The sequence below is a fragment of the Ursus maritimus genome, unplaced genomic scaffold (assembly GCF_017311325.1).
Source record: "Ursus maritimus isolate PB19 unplaced genomic scaffold, ASM1731132v1 scaffold_19, whole genome shotgun sequence".
Taxonomy (NCBI): domain Eukaryota; kingdom Metazoa; phylum Chordata; class Mammalia; order Carnivora; family Ursidae; genus Ursus; species Ursus maritimus.
In genome coordinates, this window is record NW_024424341.1 from 39,167,342 (window position 1) to 39,191,927 (window position 24,586).

At 44.2% G+C, this 24,586-nt stretch overlaps 1 protein-coding gene across 1 annotated transcript in view; it reads left to right on the top strand.

Annotated features, from left to right (window-relative positions):
• TDRD12 (tudor domain containing 12) overlaps window positions 1-24,586 on the top strand; it is a 53,644-nt gene that overhangs the window by 19,066 nt on the left and 9,992 nt on the right. Inside the window, exons 7-22 of the mRNA XM_040633693.1 lie at window positions 2,048-2,237; window positions 2,814-2,906; window positions 6,646-6,743; window positions 7,301-7,377; window positions 9,930-10,010; window positions 11,815-11,875; window positions 12,230-12,337; window positions 14,584-14,769; window positions 16,283-16,439; window positions 16,930-17,057; window positions 18,648-18,839; window positions 19,084-19,212; window positions 20,338-20,455; window positions 21,057-21,196; window positions 21,310-21,530; window positions 23,569-23,668. Coding sequence (XP_040489627.1) covers window positions 2,048-2,237; window positions 2,814-2,906; window positions 6,646-6,743; window positions 7,301-7,377; window positions 9,930-10,010; window positions 11,815-11,875; window positions 12,230-12,337; window positions 14,584-14,769; window positions 16,283-16,439; window positions 16,930-17,057; window positions 18,648-18,839; window positions 19,084-19,212; window positions 20,338-20,455; window positions 21,057-21,196; window positions 21,310-21,530; window positions 23,569-23,668 — 2,079 coding nt within the window. The remainder of the gene's footprint in view (window positions 1-2,047; window positions 2,238-2,813; window positions 2,907-6,645; window positions 6,744-7,300; window positions 7,378-9,929; window positions 10,011-11,814; window positions 11,876-12,229; window positions 12,338-14,583; window positions 14,770-16,282; window positions 16,440-16,929; window positions 17,058-18,647; window positions 18,840-19,083; window positions 19,213-20,337; window positions 20,456-21,056; window positions 21,197-21,309; window positions 21,531-23,568; window positions 23,669-24,586) is intronic.

The window sequence follows — 24,586 nt, forward strand, 5'->3', positions numbered from 1 at the left end:
GTCTAAAGGCAAACAGCGTGCACCCAAAACACTGTATGATACATCGGAAGTTACTTAGGTTGGTTCTTTCTCCCCTCCCTCTTCATTGTGATGATGTTGTTCATGTGCATTACAGTTCATTTATTACTCTCTGTGGTGCATTTTTGCTTTTAACAGTTTGGTAAAAATAACAAAATGCTGGCCGTTGGACCGGTCTGGTGAATCCTCTTTAAACTTCTCTACTGACCTGGTTCTTTCTTCTTGCTTTTCAAGGGGGTCTCTTTCCCTCTGTGGCCGTCCATCACAGTGGGGGAGTGCAGAGGGTATGCTTATTAGCAGGGAGAACTTAGAGCAGATGCGTGAGGTCATCGTCCCCAGAAAAACAGGGCCCAGCATCCTTTTCCAGCTCCCTAAGGAAGCACAAGGTTATCCCAGGGTTTTCTCTTTTGGGCCCGGCTTCTTTCACACAACAAAATTATTTGAGCACATATCCACGTTGTCCCTTTTATTGTCAAATACTCTTCTCTTGCCTGGATATATTACAGTGGATTTACCTGTTCACGACTTTTGGACATTTGCGTTGTGGCCAGTTTGGGGCTGTTATAAATAAAGCTGCTATGAATATTCACGTACAGTCTCCTGTGAGCCCATGCATTCATTTCTCTTGGATGAGTACCTGGGAGTGAAATTTCTGGATGGGATCATAGGTAGTAAGAGTTGCCAGATGGTGTACAAAGGGGTTAACTATTGTACGATCCCATCAGCAGTGGACAAGTGCTTCGATGGCCACTTTGGTGGGCGTGTAGTGGTATCTTATCGTGGCTTAATTTTGCATTTCCCTGATGACTTATGACGATGAGTGTCTCTTCATTTGCTGTTTGCAATCCGTATATCTTCTTTGATGAAGTGTGCATTCAGATCTTTGGCGCATTTTTTGGATAGCTTTTTAAATTGAAGTAGTTGGCACACGATGTTTCAGGTAGACAGCAGAGTGGTCGGACGAGTCTCTACCGTGCTCACCACACACCATTACAATACCATCGACTCTGTTTCCGATGAACCTTTTATTCCCGTGGCTTACTCGTTCCGTGCTGGAGGCCTGTATCGCCCTCTCCCCTTCACCCTTTTTGCTCATCCCCCTCCCCACTGGCCTCCATCAGTCCTTTGTATTTATGGGTCTGTTTGTGCTATTTGTCTGTTTCTTCATTTGTTTTTTTTACCTTCCACATGTAAGTAAAATCATATGGTGTTTGTCTTTCTATTATTTCATTTAGCATAATACTCTCTAGGTCCATTCATGTTGCAAATGGAAGAATCTCATCTTTCTATGGCTGAGTAATATTCCATTGTATTTTGCCCATTTAAAAAAATTTTTATTATGTTATGTTAGTCACCATACAGTACATCCTTAGTTTTTGATGTAGTGTTCCATGATTCATTGTTTGTGCATAACACCCAGTGCACCATGCAATACGTGCCCTCCTTAATACCCATCACCGGCCTAGCCCATTCCCCCACCCCCTCCCCTCTGAAGCCCGCAGTTTGTGCCCATTTTTTAATAGGGTCGTTTGTCATCTTTTTATTGTATTTTGAGAGTTCTTTATATATTCTGGATTTGTGTCTGTGCAGATGTAAGATTTAATAATATTTTCTCTCTCTCTGTGGAGTGCCCTTAATCTCTTAGTGTCTTTTGAAGAGTGGAAATTTTTAAAATTTGATGTAGTCTAAAATTTAGATTTTAAATTTTTATCAGTTTTTCTTTTTATGATTTGCGCTTTGTCATCCCCCCAGATCTTTGCCCAGTAAAGTCATGTTAGCTCCCTGATGTTTTGTTCAGGAATATGGTTCTTACATTTTATACAGATCCTCATTGTTTTTCTTACGAGGACGGTTGTCCAAAAATATCTAGTCCACCATTACCAGAGCAGAAGTCAAGAAATGAATTTCTTTCAAACTGTGTTCTATAAAATAATTTCTTCTGAAGGTTGAAATTTGGGGTGAAGTTTGGGATATTTTTTGAATAGTCACTTGACACTGTCTTATTCATGCAATGTTGAAAATCGTACAGGTCTGTGTTAATGATGATCTGGTTGCGAAGAACTTCGCTCGTTACGTGTCACCCAAGGAGAATAAAAACGTTCATTCCATAGAGAAATCACAATTGAGTATAAAGTCAGCATCCTTTTCCAGTAAACTCAATCCAGCACTTACTCTTTGGCCAATGTTTTTGCAAGGAAAAGATCCTCAAGGAATGGAAAGTGAGTGGATTCTTATTGATACATGTTTCTTTTAAACGGTCTTATTTATAGGACTCTTACTGTGCTAATGTAAGTTGTACAAACTTTTCCCCATATGGAGGCAGAGACTTGGACTATTAAAATATTAAGATTTAATATTTTAATTTTGATTCTAGTGAGTTTGTGACAGGTTTTGCCAAGTCCTAAGCTGCTAAAGTTTGTTTTTATGAGACAAGGAAAAAACTGTTCTCAATATCTTATTAACATGGAGTTACATTTTCAAAAGTCTGTAAGTTTGTAATTTGAAGATGTTACCAAAACAAGGTCAAATATTTACCATTTTAGACTCTTAAAAATAGAGCTATTTATTAGTAGGGAAATACGAGATGAGACCGTCATGGACAGTGGAAACAACTTTAGGCGTTTCTCTCTAAATTCAGTTTTCCTTAACTCGTTCACACTGCTTTCCTGCCCCGAGATAGGTCTCCCATGACCTTCCGGCAGAAGCAGGAGCTGAAGTAGTATGCCATTGAGTTTTGCATTTGTCGTTTGGGTTTTATTTCATGCTTTAATCCTGAACTGTGTTCTTTCCATCAGATTCACATGGGTTAACTTTTCTGGCTCAGTCCCTCCAGCATCCGTGGCCCAAGGGTGTTGTTGGTGACCTTGGGCCAACTGCTGTGATCCTGGGTAAGTTTACTTGCTTATTTCATAGGCAGCATCACAGAACACTCTCAGCTGTCTGAGATTACAAGGGCTGTTTAGAAGGGCTGTGGTAATTCTGTTTCTCTTCATATCATGGAACCAATTCATGATGCAAATGCTGACAGGTAATTTGGCCTTGCTGCAGTCCTTACTCAGGGGATTTTTTTTTTTTAAGATTTGTTTATGTATTAGAGTGTACGCATGGCAGAGCATGAGCCGGCCAGGGCGGGGGGCAGAGGGAGAGAATCCCAAGCAGACTCCCTGCTGATCGCGGAGCCCTACGCACGACCCATGAGATCATGACCTGAGCTGAAATCACGAGTTGGACGCTTAACTGACGGAGCCCCCCAGGTGTCCCCTTACTTAGAGGATTTTTCTGTAAAGAACATACATAACAGGCATTTGTTCAGCCCAGCCATACACTAGTGATTATTACTTGTTCTCAGAGTGTATGTACGGATTTGTGAGTGATTTTCATTTTAAGCAGCAGAACGCACAAAAATAAAAGGCATTTGGGAAGGTAGAAATTCCCAGTCTTTAACTCCGTATCTCCAAGGTACATAACGGATTGGAATTGTTGGACCAGAGTGGAAACTGCCAGCCTCTTTGATTCTTGGTCACCCTTTGTGGTAACCCCTGCACCACTCCCCTCTTCTGTCGGGCGCATGTACACGAGTATTTCACGCACGTGCATCGTAAACCTCAACTAAGTTAAAGCTTTCGCCAGCAAAATCACTCCCTACAGTTAGCATTATGTTTAATTACTTTGGTAATGTTGCTTATCATAGAAAAATACAGATAATCAAAGTTGTAACAACCTGTCATCTTTAATAACTACTTACTGAAGTGTTAGAGTCTTGCTTTCCAGAGTTTTCCAGGTGTGAGGGTTGCGAATAATATTTTAATCTCACTCAAGTTGGAGGCTGTACACACCTCTGTGTAGTGTTTTTTGGTTAACATATGGATGAACTTCTTTTTGGGTCAGATGTGTCCAGGATCACATGAGTGTAAGGACCTAAGCTCTGATGTGAGATAGATGGGATGTTGGTGTCCCTCCTCCTGAGTGATGGGGGGAGGCGCTGGTCCCATCGCAGTGACTTGATTAAATGGACCATCCACATACACAGTTGACATAGCCCCATGCCTGCTGGCCCGTGGCCAACGTGGCACATGAGGACGCCACCCCGTGCTCTGATGTGCCTCCTGCAGGGGTCCCAGCTGAGAGTTCTTGCCGAAACACACCCCTGTTACTGACGGAAGAAATGCGAATGGAAATAAAAGTACATGCCCGCTTCTACCGGAGCTGGAAAAATACCAGGCCTTTTACGTTGCGTTTAATCAGTGCCCAGCTTTCCATCACATGAAATGTGTCCATCATATGTCTTTGTTTTGTTTTCAAGTGGCCCCAGGTTGCTGGGCAGTAAGCATTTCCCACTTTTCCTTGCCGTGGTCAGTGTCCGGATGCACTGTGTGTGTCTTTAAAAAGGAAAAGGTTGATGGTAAAGGAAAGAAAAGCTGATGTGAAAAGTAACTGATTGTCATGGGAAGACAAAATTATTAGGTGTTACTTACCCAAGCAAAGATTTCCTTTTCCTTGTAATCATGGTGAGAAGGTATTTCAATGGTATTTTAATTATTTTTTGGTACTTCTCCTTGAAATTGTCCTATGTTTTTTAAATGAAAGTATAATACTTCGTTAATACCTGGTTAAACAAGTAGCACAGAAGTAATGAAAAGCGATGAAAAGTAATTTTCTCTTTCCAGCTTCTCACCACCACAGGCTGTTCCCTAGAGGTAAACCTTTATCGTTCCCCTTACCTTATTTTGGCGGTTGTCTCCAGATCTTGAAACCCTTACAATTAATTAATTTACCATTACAACTAATTTATCATTTCTAGGCTTACCAGTTCTAGACCCTGTCTTGACTTTTTTTTTAAGGATTTTATTTATTCATTTGAGAGAGTGAGCGAGCGAACACGAGCGGCAGTGGGGAGGGGCAGAGGGAGAAGCGGACTCCCCGCTGAGCAGGGAGCCCCATGCAAGGCTCGATCCCAGGACCCCGGGATCATGACCTGAGCCGAAGGCAGACGTTTAACCGACTGAGCCGCCCAGGTTTGCGAGGGTGGGAGTGAGGGGCAACCCTACGGGAACACAGAACCTGAGTGGGAGTGGATCTACGCCTAAGTGAAATGAGGAAAGCGTCCCCAGAGTGGCCATGTGTGGCAGGGGGAGGGTATCAGCCTGAACTAAGTGAGTGATGGAGGCAGGTGAGGTTTGAGGGGTGGGGGTGCTGTCAGCAAAAGGAGTGGGGAGCACATCTGTGCAGAAAGGGTACTAATGGCCGTGAACCACTGGTCACTTACACAACCAAACAGCGGTTGCTTATCTAGCAGGAGTGACCCCATAAGTAACTATAGTAGGGATAAAGGCCGATAGGAATCTCACAGTCACAGAGGGGCGTGACAAATCTGGGAAGGCAGAGCGCTAGCATAAATCCAGCAGCAGCAGGATCACGACTGGAAGCGCTGGTGTCAACTCCTGGTTTTCAGCACGCAGATCACACCCAGATATAAAATCCACAGAGATGTAAATGTGTGAGCATGTACGCATACGCACACAGTCCCCAGCTCTGTCCGCTGAAGGGCCTGGGAGCAACCACAACACAAACCAACACACCCCGCTCCCGGATCTCAGCGTCGAAATACCATTCTCCATTCAAAGCAGCCAGGGCAACCTGGAGAAGTGGCTGATTTGGGGGTTTCAGATAGGAATCTGTACTAATGTGGATTAATGACCAAATGAAAAGGAATGATAGTAACAGCCGACAAAATATGTGCAAGGTGAAGAGTAACTTTCAGTGGAGAAGCCTGGCAGATGCTAACTAATTAACCGGTCAAAGGGACCAGCACCAGTAATGGGACACATCAAGGTTTTATGTCCGCTGGTAAGATGGAATGAGAGGAGCCCAGGGTCTCTCTTGAGGGATCCCTGCCACAGGTGCGTAAGCTCAATCTTACACAACTGAGAGAGATTCTACGAAGCAGCCAGTCTACCTGAGGGCTGGTGGTGATGAAACAGGTGGATGCATTTGAAACCTATGCAGTGACTTCTCTGGCAGCTGATTTTGCCTTTGGCTGGGACCTTGATTGGGGCGCTAATCTGAAATACTTAGAGTGACCTTTCCATGGGGTTGCTTGAGCTGCTTCCCAGCATGCTGGCTGGGTTTTGAAAGTGAGCATTCAAGAAGACGGGTCCTAAGTACATGGCATTTTGGCTATCTAGCTTTGAAGTCAACCCCACTTCCACATTGTTTACAAGCCCCCCCCCCCCGCCCTGCCCCACCCAAGCTCACAGGAAGGGAATACAGAGCCCATCTCTCAGTGGGACACATGTCAGTGACAAATTGTAAGAAGAGCATGTATGTTGGTAGACATGTTGTGGCCCTCTTTGAAAAATATAGTTTGCCAAGTTGGGAAAATAAATTGTGTTTAATTGCTAGTAAGCCACTAAAGGAATTATTTAAACATCTTTTAATGTGACAAGGGTTGAAACGAGATTTTTAAATTTAATCTCCTCAAGTAAGTTTAATTCAAAACCCTATTCTGTAATAATCTCATGTATTAAGATTTTTATGATTGTACTTTTAAATTTATAATCCTTTTTGTTCTATTTTCTATTAATAGTGCTTTCTAAGATGGGTCTTTTATCACTTTTTATTTTGCAGATAAAACTATAAAATATAATATGGATTCATTGAGAGGTTCACCTAAAAAAAATTCTGAAAAGAAACAACAGCGCATCTCTTTCAAAGATGTAAATAAGGTTGTATTTTAAAATGTTCATTAGGTATAAAGTTCATACAATGTTAATTTTAGAATATTCTCATTTGAAATTTAGGAACCAAGGTCTGTTTCTATTAAGAAATCCTTGGCTATGATATAGTGTCTTTCAGGACAAAATACAGTTTGTGTGTTTGCTCTAATTCAAAAGAACCAGAGAACTCCAGGCCTGGGGGCTTCTCAGCAGGATTGGATATTTATGCTCATTTAACAACGGTGTGAAGACCTGAGGTTATAGGACACTCTAATAGTTCAAGTCTAACCTGTCTTTCCAGTCCTTCAACAAGACAAGTGATGTAATTATAGGACATTTGAAATACTGATTCTCTGAAGTGCCAACTGCTTGCTACCTGGACGCTGTAATCTCGTGGTGGCAGCAGTGGCGTAATCACATTGTCCGGTTCTTTGTCTCTTCACACCTGTGTCGCCTGACAATAATCTGGGATGGTTGTTTATGAGGATAATTCCCATGGAATTTTAGTTCCATAAGAATACATATCTCGAATAGATATTCTTTCTAAAAAAATTTTTTTTTTACAGTGTGTTGAATCCTCCGTGTACTGGCCAACAAAGAGGGGGATAACCATATATGCTGAGCCGGATATACCAACAGCAAGGTACGATTTGAAAAGTCAGTGTAACTGAATAGATACATGAGTGTAATATTGTCTTGCACAGTGTTCTGTGTGATTGATGATAAGAAAGGATTCCGTTTCAATAAAGAGTGGCCCCAGAAATTTTGATTAAAGCTATATTAATTTAAAAGAAAAACATAGTACAACTGGTTAGTAGCACAACTGACCAAACATTGGTAGTGGCTCTAGAGTCTCCGTGTTACCTTGTTGGACAGAGTTGGACAGAGTTGTTTCTGTAAGCAGGTCCAGTGGGATTGTCCTGATGGCAAGACTGGGAACGTGTGGGCCAGATGGCAGTACAAGGTGGTGGAGGGCAAATACTGGCTGTTGAAGAGGAGTACCCGAGGCGTTGACTGTAACCCTGTCCACATCAAGAGGCGGGTTAATGGTGTTTGTGAAATCGCAGGACAGTTGCACTATTACACCATGTCACAAATAGTGTGAGATGTTAAAGTCGTGTGCGCCATTCCTTCCCGCCCGGGCTTTGTGCTAGTGTCGTCCTGCATTTCATTTATATGTTCTTTATGAATCCTAGACTCTAGTATCGTTTGTATCTAAATGGTCAGTGGTCTTTTTGAGAGATGATCAACAGGAAGAAAAATACTGTGTTCACCTATGTAGTTACCGTCAGCGCTGTTACTGTGCGGCTCTGCATCTCCCTCTGGTATCGTTGTGCTTGTTCCTGAAGGACTGCCTTGACTGTTGATTGCATTGTGGGTCTGCCAGTGATGGATTCTGCAGCGTCTGTATGTCTGGGAAACTTATTTCAGCTTCATTTCTGAGAAAAAGGGTATTTTTGCTAGGTATAGAATTCTACGTCGACACGTTCTTTTCCCCGCATTTTAAAGATACTGGCGCACTGTCTGCTGCGTCGCTGCCAGCGCAAATCTACTGTCATCTTTTCCTTTGTTCCTTTCTCCTCTGACTGCTTTTGATATTTTCTCTTTGTCTCTGGTTTGTGCAGTTTATTATATATGCCTTGGTGTCGTGTCTCTCCTGTTTCTTACGCTTGGTGCCCATCAACGTTCTTCCTGTGTTGGTTTCTGTCTCGCGTCACATTTGGAGAGCGTTCGTCGCTGTTGTGCAGATGTTTGCACGCATCTCTCTCTCCAGTCCTTTTGAGACTCTGTGAGACAAATATCACACATTTTGATATTGTCCAAAAAGTCACTGAGATTTGGCTCATTTTTTGGACCTTTATTCCTTGCTGTTCTTCAGATTAGTAATAGTGCTGATGTATCTTTAACCTAACTGAGCCTTCTGTCGACATCTGCTGAATTTTTTTTATCTGATGTATTTTTCCATTCTAAAATTGTCATTTGGTGTTTTTTATAGTTTGCATTTCTTTGCTGAGAACTTCCATTGTCCCACTCAAGAGTGCTCACCCCTCCCTCTCTCAGGGATCGTGGTTACAACGGCTGCTTTAACGCACGTGATGGCCCCACTTGTCTGCCGTCCTGGGGCTTGTACCTGGTGATCATCCTTTCCCTTGATGGTTGATCTGGTTTTCCTGGTTCTTTGTGTGTTGTATTCTGGATATTTTGAATGTTGTGGTGTGAGACTTCTTTTAGCAGGAAGTCAGTGACTCCATTCAGGTGTCAGACTCTGTCTCAGTTTAGGTGGTGACTGCAGCTCTGCTTTGGGTCTGTTCCGAATATACTCAACTTGGGGCGAGCCTGGGACTTGTGTTGGGTCATAGACAGGAATGGGGGACCTCCCTCCCTCTGGCACACTATCTTTTTTGCAGGATTTTCCTCACATTGACCTCACATTTTCTAAAAGCTCCCTGTCCTTGAGCCTCTGTCCAGGTAGGTGGTTTTTCACGGAGAAATGGCCATGCACTTCTGTGTGATTGGGGCCACCAGTGGAGCCAAATGGCAACGGAAACAAGAGAGGAAGGAGATGGTGGTTTCCACCCACATCTTTGGACCCTGGGGCCCACTTCCCAGATCCTCTAGAGAGAGGAAGATTGGGGTGACAGCCCTCCCCCCTATTACCACTGCAGCTGCATGACTGGAGCTGACCTCGGGGCAGGGCCAAGAGAGAAAAAGGGAAAACAAATCAGGATTAAGCTGTCTGGCTTCTGGCTCCCCTTCCTGCTTCTCTGGCTTGAAATAGAAGGTTTCTCTCAGTGCTTGATGTGGACATCCACTGTGCAGTTCGGGGTATGGGGCCAGCCTCAGGCCAACACCAGGAGACAGAGTACTATAAAATCCCAGGAAATTCTCCACGATTCTGGTGGTTTGCAGGTTTTGACTTCTCTCCCCTTCGATTCTGGAGTTTACATGGAGTTTCCAGCTGAGGTCAGAAGAGAGACAGGCTGTGGGGGGCTTACGCCCTCTTGGCGAGCTCCAGCGCCCTCAACCTGGTTTTCATCCTTAGAGGGCAGAGGGTCCGTTCTCACAGAAATAAATCTTCATATGTAGAGCGACTCACTCCTCAGTGCTACTTAGTTTTCTTCCAGAGAATAAAGGCATTTTCAGGATTGGGGCAAATGGGCTCAGAGATTCTAATGAATGTTTTTTGGTTTCTAGCACTTTATGTCAGAAGCCAAATGAGAAACCGCTCAGGTTGGCCGAGAAGAAAGAACACAATGAGAAGAATGGCTGTGTGAAGTACGAATTTTTTCCTTGGTCTAAATGTTTTATTGAAATAATTGTAATAAAATTATAAGCAGGAGAATTTACACAGGATTTTATTATTTATTTCAAATCTGCATTCCCATGTGGAAAATACACCTACAGTGTCTGCTGTAGGCTTTGAAGTTAATTGTTTTTTTTTCTGTTCACTAGGATAGATTTTTCTTTTAAAATCTTTGTTCCACTGTAAATAGTCCTTTTCTGCCTCCCCTTCCTGATTCCCTTGGTGAGGTTTCATGAAACAAATTAGATATGGTTGGTCCTTGGGGCTGTTGATCTGTGGGTTTGCGTCTGCTGCCTTCCCAGTTCTCTGCTGCTTCGGTGGGTCTTCCCCCTGCTGGAGAAACTATTTAGTTACCTGCAGTGTGGAAATGGGTTTTTCTTTTCTTTTTTTTCTTTCTTTCTTTCTTTTTTTTTTTTTTGTCTCATCAGATTCACAAAGGTATTCACTGATGAGTTGTTAACAAAGGAGTAGTAACTTTATTTCATACTTGTTTAATCCATGAAACATTCTCATACTTGTTTTTATGATTGCTTACCACACCAGCCTAAAACACCCTTGTATTCCAAGTTACTGGCTGCTCTGAAGTCACCAGAGTGACAAGGAGTTTACGACAGTTCAGAACTGGGCTGGTCATGCTGTATCCACTGAGCTGCCCGGGATGACTGAGGGGAGGGTGCGGACTGCAATGCCATTTGGGCTGCCTGCCTTCTGGAGCCCACCCTCTGGCCCCGTAACACCCTTGCACCCAAGCAAACTCCTCACAGGGCTCCCGGGCCAGGGGCTGGGAAGACAGCCCCAGAGCCCACAGATCTGTGGGTGGCCGTCAGCGCAGCTGTGTTGACCCCCTCTTCCCAGGGCAGCCCTCCACCCTACTCCCCGAAAGCCGTGGGGCTGCACGTGGTGGTTTTCCTGGAACGAGAGACCTTGCATTACCCGCGCAGCTTATTTCTTTAATTATGTTAAACTATAACTTGATAGGTAACCCTGAGATACTCTTTTGCCTTTTATTTTGTATTAAAAGGTGGTATCTTCTCTCCTTTTGGGCTAAATGCCCTTTACTTAGAACCTGTTGATTCAGCTAGGGCAGTTACTCTGCCAGTGGTTCAACATTACGGCACAGAAGGGAGAAGGCGGTGGGTGTCTCAGCAACGTGAGATGACCTGGTGATCATGCAGTCCCTCTTCATGTTGGGAACGAGTGTTCCTGGGATTGGCAGCGCTGTGTCCACAGCCTGGGGGCCCGGGTTCAGGGGCAAGTACCGTACTGAGCTGACCTCTGTGGTCTTTGCATCACAATATACAGGACAAAACGGGACGAGCCGTAATTTCACAGCTATACTTTGGGATATACAGTTGACCCTTGAACAACATGGACATTCCGAGTGCTGACCTCCCACACGGTTAAAGTCTGCATAGAACTTGTGACTCCCGTGAAACTTAACTACTGATAGCCTACTGTTGACCAGAAGCCTTACTGATAACATAATCAATTAACATGTATTTGTATGTCTTATGTATTATGTACTGTATTCGTACAATAAGGTAAGCCGGAGAAAAGAAAATGGTACTAAGAAAATCATAAGGAAGAAAAAGTACATTTTGAGTCCTGTACCGTAAACAATCCGCATATGAGAGGGTGTGGACGGTTCAAACCCGCGTGGCTCAAGGGCCAACTGTATTTCATCTTATCTCTGTCGAGGAAGAATTAAAACTATAACTCAGTTGAAGAAATATTGACTCCTTTTTCCTTCAAATTGTCCTTTGCGCTCTTTTATAGATTGTTGCAGTTTTTAAATCCCGATCCTTTGAGAGCTGATGGGGCCTCTGAGCTGCAGCAGGTATGACAACCCTACGAAAAGACTAAAAATCCACGACAGCTCTTTACTCTTTAAGTCCCTCTCCTTCCTCGTCTGGATTTGAGGTTAGAAGCGAAAACCCCCCTTAGGTGGGGACTCTCCCTGAAGACACCCTTTTAGAGATTCTCCAGTGAATTATTGCTTTAGAGCAATTATTATTATTTGGGGGGGTAGTAGATGTTCTTCCTTTCGTTTTGGTAGTTTTGGTGGGTTTTGATGAGCATATGGACACCTAGGCTGTCCTTCGCTTGCAGGAAGTGGTTGACTTCCTGCGCTGGTGGGTGGGGCGGGGGCGTCTCACGGGCAGGTGTCTGAGGGGCACACGTGCTGTCTCAGCTGCAGAGGCTGCGCTCCAGCTCCCAGCAGCCCTTGGCCGTGCTCCGGAACAGGATCGAGCCTTGCTTGTCCGTTGACGCGTCCCCGCTCTCGGCGGACCTGAGAAAGGTAAAGCGCTCCTGAAGACGGGCTTGTGAAGGAACCTGTTCTCACGTAGGAGGATTTTTAGGAAACCCTTCCAAGGCTGCGCTTGTATAATTTCTTGGCTATTGAAATCCTCTGTTCAGCTTCCATTATTAAGTTCTCATGTGTTCTTCAGGTTAACTTCCTGTAAGTGAGTAACTCTTTTGTGGTGAAACCACTGTGTAGCTCTTAATGCTTTTCTGAGGTAAGTTTTCAAATGCGTCTCTGGAAAGGGGCTTGGAAGGAGCAGCAGGTTGCCAGGGCAGTTACGCTGTATTTCCGAGTGTTCTTCTCGAAACTGCTTTAGAGACCTGCCATTTCAACTAGTAAATTGATCACACGTGCTTATCTATTTGCTTCTTGATTCCAAAAAAAAAAGTAAAGAAAGAAGCTGAAACCATGAGGGTGGATTGAATGAGAGCAAAGTCTCTAGCGGCCTAGAAATTTCCTCACGCTTTCAGAAGATGGAAAACAGGCAGCAGAGTGCAGCTGACTAGTAGAGGAAGGAGAGAGTCGGGGGTTCTGAACTTCCCTCCGCCCTTTCCCGAGCATTCACAGTCAGCCTCTTGGGAAGGACGATCTTTCTGAAGGAACCGAATTGGCCCTGGAAATACCCTTCAGATGAATTCTCCCAGTAAAGATACCTGCTCGGTGTCCTGGCTTCCTGCAGGGGTGTGACACTCACGGAGCTGAGCTCTGCTCTGGCCACACATCTTCCAGCCCGCTTTTAGTGGCTTCCTCCCTGCGAACACACATCAGGGTTCCTTAGACATTTGATGAAAGTTCTCACCTAAAAAGACATTTGATGAAAGTTCTCACCTAAAAAGAAAAGAAAAGCACTTTAAAAAAAAAAAAAAGATCAAAATAAAACTCTGAAGGAAACCGCGTTGGCAGTAGAAGATAATGCTATAAAATAAATACTCTCAGAGATAAGTATTAACAGTACTTATTAAACAATAACAGGGTGCTATAAAAAAAAGGCCCAGAGGATAAAAAGGTTCTTGGAAATTCAGAATGCTGTAGAAATAGAAACCAAGCACCAGATTGGAGAGGGGAAATGAAAGCTAACTATCAGAAAGTAGAGCAAAAAGACAAAAGAGATGGAAATGGGGGAAAACAGAATTTGAGGGTCATTTGGAGGTCCAGTCTCTGAAGTGGGATTTTTTAAAAAGAGTGAAGACGGTGGGCAGAAAATTCTGAGAAGGACAACACACAAATGATTCCCAGACCTAATGGGACTGTCCAAGTTGGTAGAGTCCCCCCTCCCACGAGCCCAGCACAGTGAGGGGGCAGGATCGAGGGCACTCGGCTGTGAAGCGTCCAACCAGGGGGCTTTTCCGGCACGAATGGCTTCAGACTTGCCTTTGGTAACACCGGAGGGACACTGATTCTGAGGTCCTGGTGAAAAGTTATTTCCAACCTTGAGGTCCATCCGAAACTAGCAATGAAGACATTTTCAGACATGAAGGGTCTCACAAGAACTGACTTCCTCAGGAAAGATGCTCCTTAAGTATGTTCTCCACCAAAGCGAGAAAATCAGCCGAGAAGGATGACCGGCCTTGCAGGCAGCAGGGGCAGTGCAGGGAGGCCGCAGGGGGACGGCTGCACGCGGGACACACTGTCAGTGGTCTGTGCCGCTCCCGGGGCTCAGGGCCGGGGGACGAGGACATCACCTACCAGTTGCGCTCATGAGTTTAGCCTCTTGGAACGTAGGGTCAGTGTGGCTGGAGAATCTTCCGCTGCAGGACTTGGGAGGTTTTAGTGACTGTTACATAGAAAATAAGCAAATAAAGGCATGTGAAGTTTTTTTTTTAAGTTTTATTTAAGTAATCTCCACACCCAGTGTGGGGCTTGAACTCATGACCCCGAGATGAAGAGTTGAACGCTCCTCTGACTGAGCCAAGTGCCCCAGTAAAGGCATGTTTAAAAACAACAACAACAAAACGTTGTAACTAAAGGTGACGCAGTCATCGATCATTAGGAGGAGAAGCCAGGTCCTTGCTCTAGCGAGCTCTAGGCACCTGGTTTTGATTTGGAGCCTAGAAAAGCAGGCGTCTTATGGCAGGAGTTTGGCTCTGAGAAAAGACTCGGGCACTTGTCAAGTTAGGTCTTAGAAAATACCAGATTAAGCAGTTGTAGTGGCTGTTGTTTGGGGGAGGGGGTGAACAAAGAGATGGAGTTTTTGTTCTCTATGCTTCATTTGTGGTTTTTTGGTGGCTGCTGTTTTGTAGGCTCTTCAAAGAAACAAGTTCCCGGGACCTAGCCACGCGGAATCCTACTCTTGGCCTCCCATAGCCCGGGGCTGGGACGTGGTGGTCATCTCTCACTGTGGAAATGATCCGCTGCTGTACCTGCCACCAGTCCTTACAATTCTGCAAATGAGGGGCTGCTACAAGTCTTTACCAAGTAGAAATGGAGTAAGTTGGAGACAGTTTTGTTTCAACAACAGCATGGCTTAAATATTTATTTTTAAATTTTGTGCTGAACTTTTGGTGAAGTTTGGGTTACATTACTTATTTGGTTTCCATGACAAGACAGGAACTTACCAGAATCATTGATTCTCTGACACTGATTCTCCCCCTGGAGCCCCCGTTGTGGCCATCGGCTGAGCCAAGACATTTCTGGCATTTGGAGACGAATATATAATTTATAAACGTATTCCACTGATTGGATTCCTCTGTCACGGTCACCCTGTGAGATGGTCAGGCCAAGTACAGTTTTCACCGTTTCATAGATGAGAAAATTAGCCTCATCTGACAAGTGAGACAAGAAGTGGGATTAGAATTCAGATTTTTCTGTCATCATGTCCCACATTCTTTTAATTATTCCACAGCAGCCCACACTGGTGTAGAACCCTACTTTATTCTTCCCGTGTGCGGGAATCTGCAAGGAGCTGTGAAAGACGCTGGAAAGGAGAGAAGTGGGGTGTGGGGTCAGGTGATGCACTGCAGGTCCGGGCGGTCAGGTGAACGCCCATACAGGAGAGCTCTGTCTCAGACATGTCTCAGAGGATAGAGTGCGGACAGCTCCATTCCTCGTTAGAAGGTGAAAGATCGTAGTGAGAAAAGACACCATTGCATATGGGAGAGATGCTCATTTTTCTCAGTCTGCCATGTGGTTTTAATGATTGCCCTCTGGAAGTCTGCGTTGGCAGGGTTGTTATGTATTGACGTCACATCTGCATCCCTCCGTGAGCAGCTGACCCTCGTGGGCTGGGTCAGAAAAGATGTCCGGCTCTTGCCTCTTGTGTCCTCTGCTTTCTACACGTCTCTGTGGTCAGCCCGCTTTCAGGCCCGGCGCCTGGACGCTGGCGCCCACCTGGATCTGCGTGAAGGAGAGGGGAGACTTGCTCTTGTCTTCAGTTCATGGAGGGCATGTGTCCGAGACGGTGTTTGGCAGGCAGTGCACCTTCAGGAGAGAACAGTGAGATGGTGGCAGTCAGCGTTCGGATGGAGCCGTAGCTGACTTATCCCCTAAGGAAGAGAGGCTAACCTTTCTTAAAGCCCCTTTCAGGAGGCAGTTAGTTTGCCTGGTCCCTGGGAGCAGGAGCCCTGGAGCCAGACCCCTGGATTCAGATCCCGCTGCTCCCGGGTGTCAGCTGTGTGGCCTTGGGCAACTAACTTTACCTCTCTGTGTCTCACACTCCTCATCTGTGACATGAGGTAATAATAGGTCCTACCCTGTGAGAGTGTTTTAAAGACAAAATGAGTTAACACTTGCGAATGCTTCGTGTAAGCCCTAGAAGAATCTGAGTCCGTGTGTCTGAATCCCTTCTGATGGAATTATATCTTTTCTGACTTACAGGACAGTGACGATAGCAGACAAAGTGTGTAGCGCTTCCTCCATGCAAGGAGACGTTCTGCACGCTTCAGCATAGACTAGGTTCAATTCCTAACTTTTGCCCCAAATTATGTGACTTTGTCTTTGCAGCCTCTGGCAGTCATTGTGTGCCCTGGGTGGAAAAAGGCCCAATTTATTTTTGAATTACTGGAAGACTATAGCCCATCCTCCAGGCCTCTTCATCCTATGTTGCTAATAATCGGACTCCACAAAGATGAAGCCAAAAACATGAAGCTTCCAAGGGGGTGTAAGCATCCTTTCCAAGCTGTTTGGTTTTCCCCGCGGAGCGTAGTGGAGCCCTGCCAGTCAGGCGCGGCCACTGCCCGGGACATGGGCTTGTCACGTGATGTCACTCGTCCAGCTACAGGTGGGACCTCGCTGTCCGTTATGGGGCGGGCACAGTAGGGCGAGGGTTTGACCTCAACTTACAGCCGTTCCACTGAGAAAACGCCATGATTTCCTTCACTCATTAACTATTTATCAAATATCTCCTGTTCGTTAGATGTTGACTGAACCCCCACCCCTGCCTTTCAGAAGCACAAACACTGGTGGGAGCCCAGGTGTCAGTCAGATAAGGACAGGTGTTGGCCTGGACGGGCAGGCCTCGCCCGTCCCAGCAAGAAAAACCGCTTTTTGGGTCATTAGAAGTTCTAGGAAGTGTGTAGCATCTTAGCAAAGGAAGTGTGAGAAAAACCTGTGGAAACTCTGAATGTTACTTGTCTTCTCTCAAAATGTAGGTGATATCATTGTTACGACACCCCACAGCCTCCTGAGACTCCTTAGATACCAAAGCTTGCTGTTTCTTAGACTCTGTCACCTCATCTTGGATGAGGTGGAAGTGTTGTTCTTTGACGCTAACGAAGAAGTAAGTATGGCGGCCATCAAGATGTCATTATCACTCAGAAATAAATGTATATGTGATTGAAGTCTTACCTGCTTCTAGGAATCAGGAGATGACGTGTCTGTTGTGGGGTGGGGGGGAAACCGGTTAATCTTGAAAGGTTTTCCCTTTAACTTTTATAGCTGTGAAGAGAATTCGTCTGAAATTTCCTTCCCCGATTTTTTTTTTTTTTTTTAGATTTTATTTATTTATTTGAGAGAGAAAGAGTGACAGAGATCGCTTGAGAGAGAGCATGAACGAGCAGGAAGGAGAGGGAGAAGCAGGCTTCTCGCTGAGCAGGGAGCCCTCCATGAGGCTCGATCCCAGGACTCTGAGATCATGTCCCGAGCTGAAGGCAGATGCTTGACTGACTGGGCCACCCAGGTGCCCCTCCTTCCCAAATTTTAAAGTTCTCTTTGAAGAGCAAAGATTATTTTCCAGTGAGGTTTTCCAAAATATCGATATTTTTATGATTATGAAAGCAATAAGTTTTATTCTAGAAAACTTGGGATACAGAGGAAAACACTTGAAAAATCCCAGCATCCATTGTGTTACACTCACAGGTAATCACTCTGCCTGTTTGAGAGTAATCCCTGTGTCTGGCGACACATGGAACTAACATCAGGCCTTATTTCATAGCTAGTTTATAACTTGCATTTTTCAGTAAACGGTGTCAGGAGTATTAGTAACTGTTCTCCAGTGTGATCGTTCACTGGCCTGGGCCAGTATGGAATCCTGTGGGCATAGCATAATTCTTTCTAAATGGTCTGATTTTTGGACATTTAGCATGTTTGTGAGTGTATGTGGCTGAGCAGCATACATCTTTTTTGCACATTTCCTTTAGTATAAGTTCGTAGGAAGGGGATTAATGGATCACAGACTGGATTCTTACAAGAAGGCATTTCTTGGGCGCAGTGTAACGTGATGACCACAGGCATTTCATCTGGGAGCAGTGATGTGCCGGGTTCCAGCCCAGGCTTTGTTGCTGCCCCGCCGTGTGCGCCTGTGCAGGGTTGTGAATGCCTCCACAGCTGCAGTTGTGATTTGCAAAACTAATATCCTGAATCCTGCACGTACGGTTGCCTCTCTGAAAGCGGAGACTGCCGCGGACAGCGTGCTGCCCCGCGCCCCGCGCAGTGGGAAGCGTTAGGCCAGCTCTGTGTCTAGTGGGCTTGTTAAACGAGGCATCGTGTTAGCATCACGTGCATTTCCTTGATTACTTGTCGAGTCGAGCGTTCGTACGGCCACTCGTACTGGTCTCTGAGCTGCTTGTTCGTTCGTTTTCTTTGCTTATTTTCTGTTGGCAGGATCATCTTTTTCTAGTCCGTTTGCAGAACTTTTTAATAGAAGGATGTTCATGCTTCATTACATATGTTACACATTCACCCAGCTATTGTGTGTGTTTTCTTTTGTTTATACTTAATGTTCTCTCCTTTTTACTTTTTTTCTCTTTTGTTTGGAAAGGCCTTCCGCCGCTCCGAGAACAGAAAATGCACAGTTCTTTACCTGTCATGTTCTGTGAATCAGTTATTCCTCCCTTCTGAAGTAAAAATGAAATTATACTAATTTTTTTAGATGTTTGCTATATTAGATAACTTTAAAAAAAATATTGACGTTGAAGAAAGGGAATCCGCACCACATCAGATTGTTGCTGTTGGCGTTCATTGGAGCAGACATATAGAGCAGCTGGTCAAAGAGTTCATGAACGACCCCTACATCGTGGTCACGGCCATGGAGGAGGCCGCGCTCTACGGCAGCGTCCAGCAGGTGCGGCCTTGCGGGCCAATGGGAGGTGGGGGCTGATGGACTCCAGCGAGTAGCCGTGATTTCGTGGCCTCCTCCTAAAATACTACAGCTTTAATCTTATGCACAGATCTATAATCGTGTATTTAGATTTATATTGATTTTCTGTGCATGCTCTTCTGTTCAGTTCCTCACTTAGCGATGAAAACTGAAACTGGAGCACCTCGAATGTGTTTAAAACCACATTGTTGCTGCATTTCATTACCAGGTAGTGCACCTTTGCCTAGAATGTGAAAAAACCTCCACTTTACTCCAGACTCTAGATTTCGTTCCAAGTCAAGCGCAAAAGACCTTGATCTTCACCGGTTCTGTAGCTGAAACAGAAATAGTGTGTAAGGTGAGCCCATAAAATGTCCTTACTGTGTGTTTAAACCGTGACTGAATCTCGAAATCATCAGAGAATTACGGGTAGTTAAATATTTGACGGGGGATAAAAGGTTACCAGTTGATCCTTAGTCGGAGGAAGAGGTGGCTAGTGCTGGGGAGTGTTCGCAGCGATGAGGCAGGACAGCGGGAGGCGGGGCCCTGGGGGAGGAGCCAAGTAGGTGGGACCAGCCTTTCCAAGGAAGCTGATGTTCCCCTAGGAGGCCAGTGCCTTGTGTTTTGTCATTAAAAGGAACCCATTCATAAAGAAATGCCAGCGACTTCTGTACCCTGTTTACAGAAGAGAGAAAATAACACCAAGAGGTTGATCATGTGGCCAGAAAAGTCAGCTAAATCGGCTACAGATTTATTTAATATAATCTAAATCTACATAAATAATAAAATGTAGAAATGAAGCCAAATATATATTAAAATAAAAGAATCAAGGGCTCCTGGGTGGTGCAGTTGGTTAGGCTTCCAACTCTTGGTTTTGGCTCAGGTCGTGATCTCAGTCCTGAGATCCGAGCCCTGCGCCCTGCGTCAGGCTCCATGCTCAGTGGGGAGTCTGCTTGAGATTCTGTCTCTCCCTCTCCCTTTGCTCCTCCCCCTCCCTGCACATGCGCACGCATGCGTGCTCTCAAATAAATAAATCTTTTTTAAAAAGGTTCTATAAAAAAATAAAAAATACGTGGGAATCAGTAGTACGTAACACCTTTCAGCAATGATGAACTAGAGGTCTCATGAAAAAGTGTGACGTGTTGGCACATAAATTTGATGTGTGTGTATACATATATATTCACACACATATGTGTAAAAATAAATACACACATCTGTGTATGCACCCATTATTTAAAAAGGAAGGAAAATAGTTCTAGCGGAATGTTTCTTTCACTCAAGCAAGTTTTTAGATACAAACTATAGAATTTTAGAAATATGTTTGTTTCAATTTACAATCATCTTGTTCGTACAGTTTGTGGATCAATGAGGTCATACCCTCACAGATAATTTTAAATGTTTTATACTGATAATTATTGATGGAACAATTAAATTCAAGCTTATGTTCCTGACTGTGAACTGGCCTATTTGGTTTCATCTTTAGGTAGTAGAAAGCAGTTCAATATTTTGCTTGAAAATGCATAAAGAAATGGTTTTTAATTTAAAAAGTGTTTTAGAACAGTGGAAGAAGAAGTTAAGTTCTGGCTCTCACATTGTATTAGGTAAGTGTTTTAATTTCTACTTCCATTTAGAGAAGGCTGAGCTAATAGGAATCATGTCTTCAGTTTATTTGTATAGCTCGTCTCCAGATTTCTCATCATTTCCCAGATTTACTGAGAATTTATTAGTAATGTTAATTTCAAAATGAAGGGTAAGCTCCACCAAGATTTTGGTGTTGAGGTGAAGGCAGGGGCCCTTGGAGCTCTGAGTGTAGCAGCCCTGAGTGTAGGCCTTCTCCCTGGGGTTCAAGCTGGAACGTACGTGTGTGTGCCTACGATGAAATCTGTCACAGATGGTTGTAAACTACCATGTTAGACATCGAAAAGTCAAAATGTATAAAATAAGTGAAAGATTGATGGGCAGCCTACATTCGTAATAGAAAGACGCATTTTCCAAGCTAACATTAGGGAGACCACTTTTCTCTGGAATGTAATCACTGTGCTGTGACATTTTGGGGGAAAAAAATGGGGAAGAAGTTTGTTGGCATCTAAAGAGTAAGATGCAGTAGAGATCTGTGTTCACGTACGGTTCCCGGAATTGGTCTGTAGAGTAAGTGCAGGAGAAGCACAGCCTCGTTTGTGACTGTCGGATCCTTCTCTCCAGCCTTAACAGATGATTGCATACCACTCTTGGCCATCACCGATGCCACGTGTGTGATTCACTTCAGCTTTCCCTCCTCCCCCAAAATTCTTGGTGGACGCCTCTACTGCATGTCTGGTCATTTTCAGAGTTCCATCGAGCAGGTTTGATGAACTTATGATCTTTAAATATTCTACTGGCATTTTCTGTGCCCACAAAGTTTTATCATTTAGACTGTGATGGATGACCTTTGCCTTTATTCACCCCCAATATTAAGGGTTCCCCTGCAGAACAGGGAGATAAGAAGACCAAGTCCGTCTTGCTGCTGACGGAGAGGAACGCGTGCCACGCGGTCGGCATCCTGCGCTACCTGGAGCGAGCAGATGCCAAGATTCCCTCGGAGCTGTATGAGTTTACTGCAGGGGTTCTAGAAGCCAAAGAAGATAAAAAAGCCAGAAGGCCTCTTTGTCCATATCTTAAGGCTTTCGGTTTTTGCAAGTAAGCCAGTCGTTTTTTTAAAAATTGAAATGTACAATAAAGTGCCCAGTGATAGGTTTACTGCTGGATATGCACGATGTCAACCACACCCACCTCTGGGGGACACCCCAGAGATGCCCCCATGCTCCTTCCCAATCTGCCCTCCCCCTGGAAGTAACTGCCTCCCCAGAATCTATCCGTGTTGATGAAGTTTGTGCATTTTCCAACTTTATATAAATGGAATTGAACATTCGGCCTACCGTCTGCGACATTCATCTCTGTTCCTGTGTGGACCTGAGGGATGGATTTATCTATTGAGTGGTGCAGTATTCTGTTGTGTAAATATATCCCAATGTATGTATCCAGTCTCCTGTTGGCAGGCCTGCGAACTGTTTCCAGCTTTTGGCTATTATGTATGAAGCTTGTGAACACTCTTGCATGTGTCTTTTTGTGGAAATAAGCACCCATTTCCTTGGGGGTGTAGACTTTGGAGTGGGGTTGTTGGGTCACGGGGTGAGCACACCTGTAACCTTCGGAGGTGTGTGACTGTTTCACAGTCCCATCAGCAGCGTGTGAGAGAGTTGAGTGGCTCCATACCCTCACCGACACAGCGGTCCTGGGGGCATAGTGTCACACCGTGGTTTCCATCTGTATTTCCCGAGTAATCAACGATGGGTGTCTTTTCACCTGCCTGTGGGACATTTGACCAGCCTCTTCTTGTGACAAGCCTGTTCAGTTCTTTTGCCCATTTTTGAAATTGGGTGTTACCCTTTTTCTCTTTGGTTTGTGGGAGTACTTTATTCATTCTAGATATAACTGCTTTTTCAGAGGTGTGCCTTGAGAAGCTCTCTTCCCAGTCCATGGCTTACCTTTTTCCTCTTGTAAGAGTCTTTTGATGAGCGGACCTTTTTAATTTTGATGAAGTATTTCCTGGTTGCCGTTGTTTTGTGTCCTTGTGTAAGAAATATTTGCTGATCTCTAGGTCATGAAGACACTCTTCTCTGTTTTCTTCTAAAAGCTTTATAGACTGTTTTCACACTTAGGTGTATAATCTAGAGTGAGTTTAATGTTTGTGTATAGTGTGAGATACGGGGAAAGGATTACTTTTTCCTATGCAGATAATCGCTTGCTCCGGTACCCTTTTTTTAAGACATCACTGTGTTCTCCCTGAATTGGTGCCTTTGACATAAACCGGATGATAGCGTATGTGGTCCACTCATGGACTCTCTGTGTTATATTGGTTTCTTTGTCCTTACCCTGGTACCACATTCTCTCACAGTAGCTTATATTCTAGTGAGTCCTGGAATTTGGTATGTAAATTCTCCAACTTTGCTCTTCATCAAGGCTGTTTGGCTATTTTAAGTCAACTGCATCTCCACATACGTTTTGGAATAGGCTTGTCAGTTTCCTCAGAAACGTTACCTGACTTTGATAGCACGTGCCTTGATAGTATCAATCAGTTTGGAGAGCATGGAGATCTCCACCGTCATGGGGGGCCTTCTCACTGACCCAGACGTGATGCCAGTCCTTGATCAGCAATCGCTGGGACTGGGTTGGAGATGTCTGATGTGTATTGATTGGATTGAGTTTCATTTTAAGGTAACTGTTGACTTTAACTTTCTTGAACTATGGTACATTAAGCAGGTTATTAGTGGCAATTTCGATTATTCTGTTGACTTTAGAAACCAAAGCTTTAACTATTTCTCAGTTTGGGTTACAGAATGACTTCTGGTTTAGAGGTTAATTATTAGCCTTTGCTTGGGGTTGTGGTGATAAATTTCTGATTCGGAGTCTTTATTTTGGAAGTACATTTTTTTCATTTACAGTGTCTAGAGAAATAATAGAGTAACTCTCTAAGTTAATTCAGTGTTAATTAAATTTTAGGACTTCTTTTCACTAGTGTGCTTGTGTTATCTGAATTATTTAACATGGTTACTTAAAAATATTTAGAATAAAGGTCCTTTGATTTCAATTATAGATTAATTTTCCTGAAGAATAGTTTAAAATTCATGTTAAAAATTATTGTTTTTGTTTTTAAAAGCCAGTTACTTTTTTTCAGAGACAAAAGGATCTGTCCTGATAGACACCATGTTAATCCAGAAACAGACATGCCAAGGAAATTATCCAACCAAGCACTCCCAACATTTGGATACATCAAAGTAAGTTCCGCTGCACTTTGTTCAGCGATTAATGATCATTCTTCTTCTTTTAGATTGCTTTGTTTATCTGAGAGAGAGCAAGTGTGCAAGCATGTGAGCGTGGGGTGGAGAGGCAGAGGGAGAGGAAGAGAGAATCCTCAAGCAGATCCCGGTGCCGAGGGGGAGCCTGACACGGGGCTCAGTCCCAGAACCCTGAGATCATGACCTGAGCCGAAACCAAGAGTTGGCCGCTCAGCCAACTGAGCACCTAGGCACCCCTGAACATACTTAATTCTTAAGCAGTGGAGTAATTATGACACTCTTCATGAACCACCATTAATCTGACAATACGCATGGATCCTTATAAGGTGCCTTATTTCAAGACCCCAGTTTATTTAGAAAACCAGGGTCAGATTGGGAAAATAGATAAACCACTTCAACGGTTAAGAGGTTTTTTAGTTTTATTTTCAGGAAGTTATTTCCATCTAGGGATGGGGACCATTAAAAATAATGCAGTGATAGCACACTCATCTTTTCACAACATCCATGATTATTCCTTTGGGGAAAATTCTGAGATGTAGATAAAATTGCTGAGCTAAGTGACAGTATGTCACTTTCTTGTTCTTTTTTTTTTTTTAATTTTTATTTATTTATTTGACTGACAGAGAAAGAGAGAGACAGCCAGCGAGAGAGGGAACACAAGCAGGGGGAGTGGGAGAGGAAGAAGCAGGCTCCCAGCAGAGCAGGGAGCCCGATGCGGGGCTCGATCCCAGGACCCTGGGATCACGCCCTGAGCTGAAGGCAGATGCTTAATGACTGAGCCACCCAGGCACCCCTGTCACTTTCTTTTGAATCCTTTTTAATATTTCTTCCTTTCTTCTTGAGTTCAAGATTGCTCTCCTTTCTGCCTTCCCTTTTTCCTAAGGCAGGTCCGTTCTG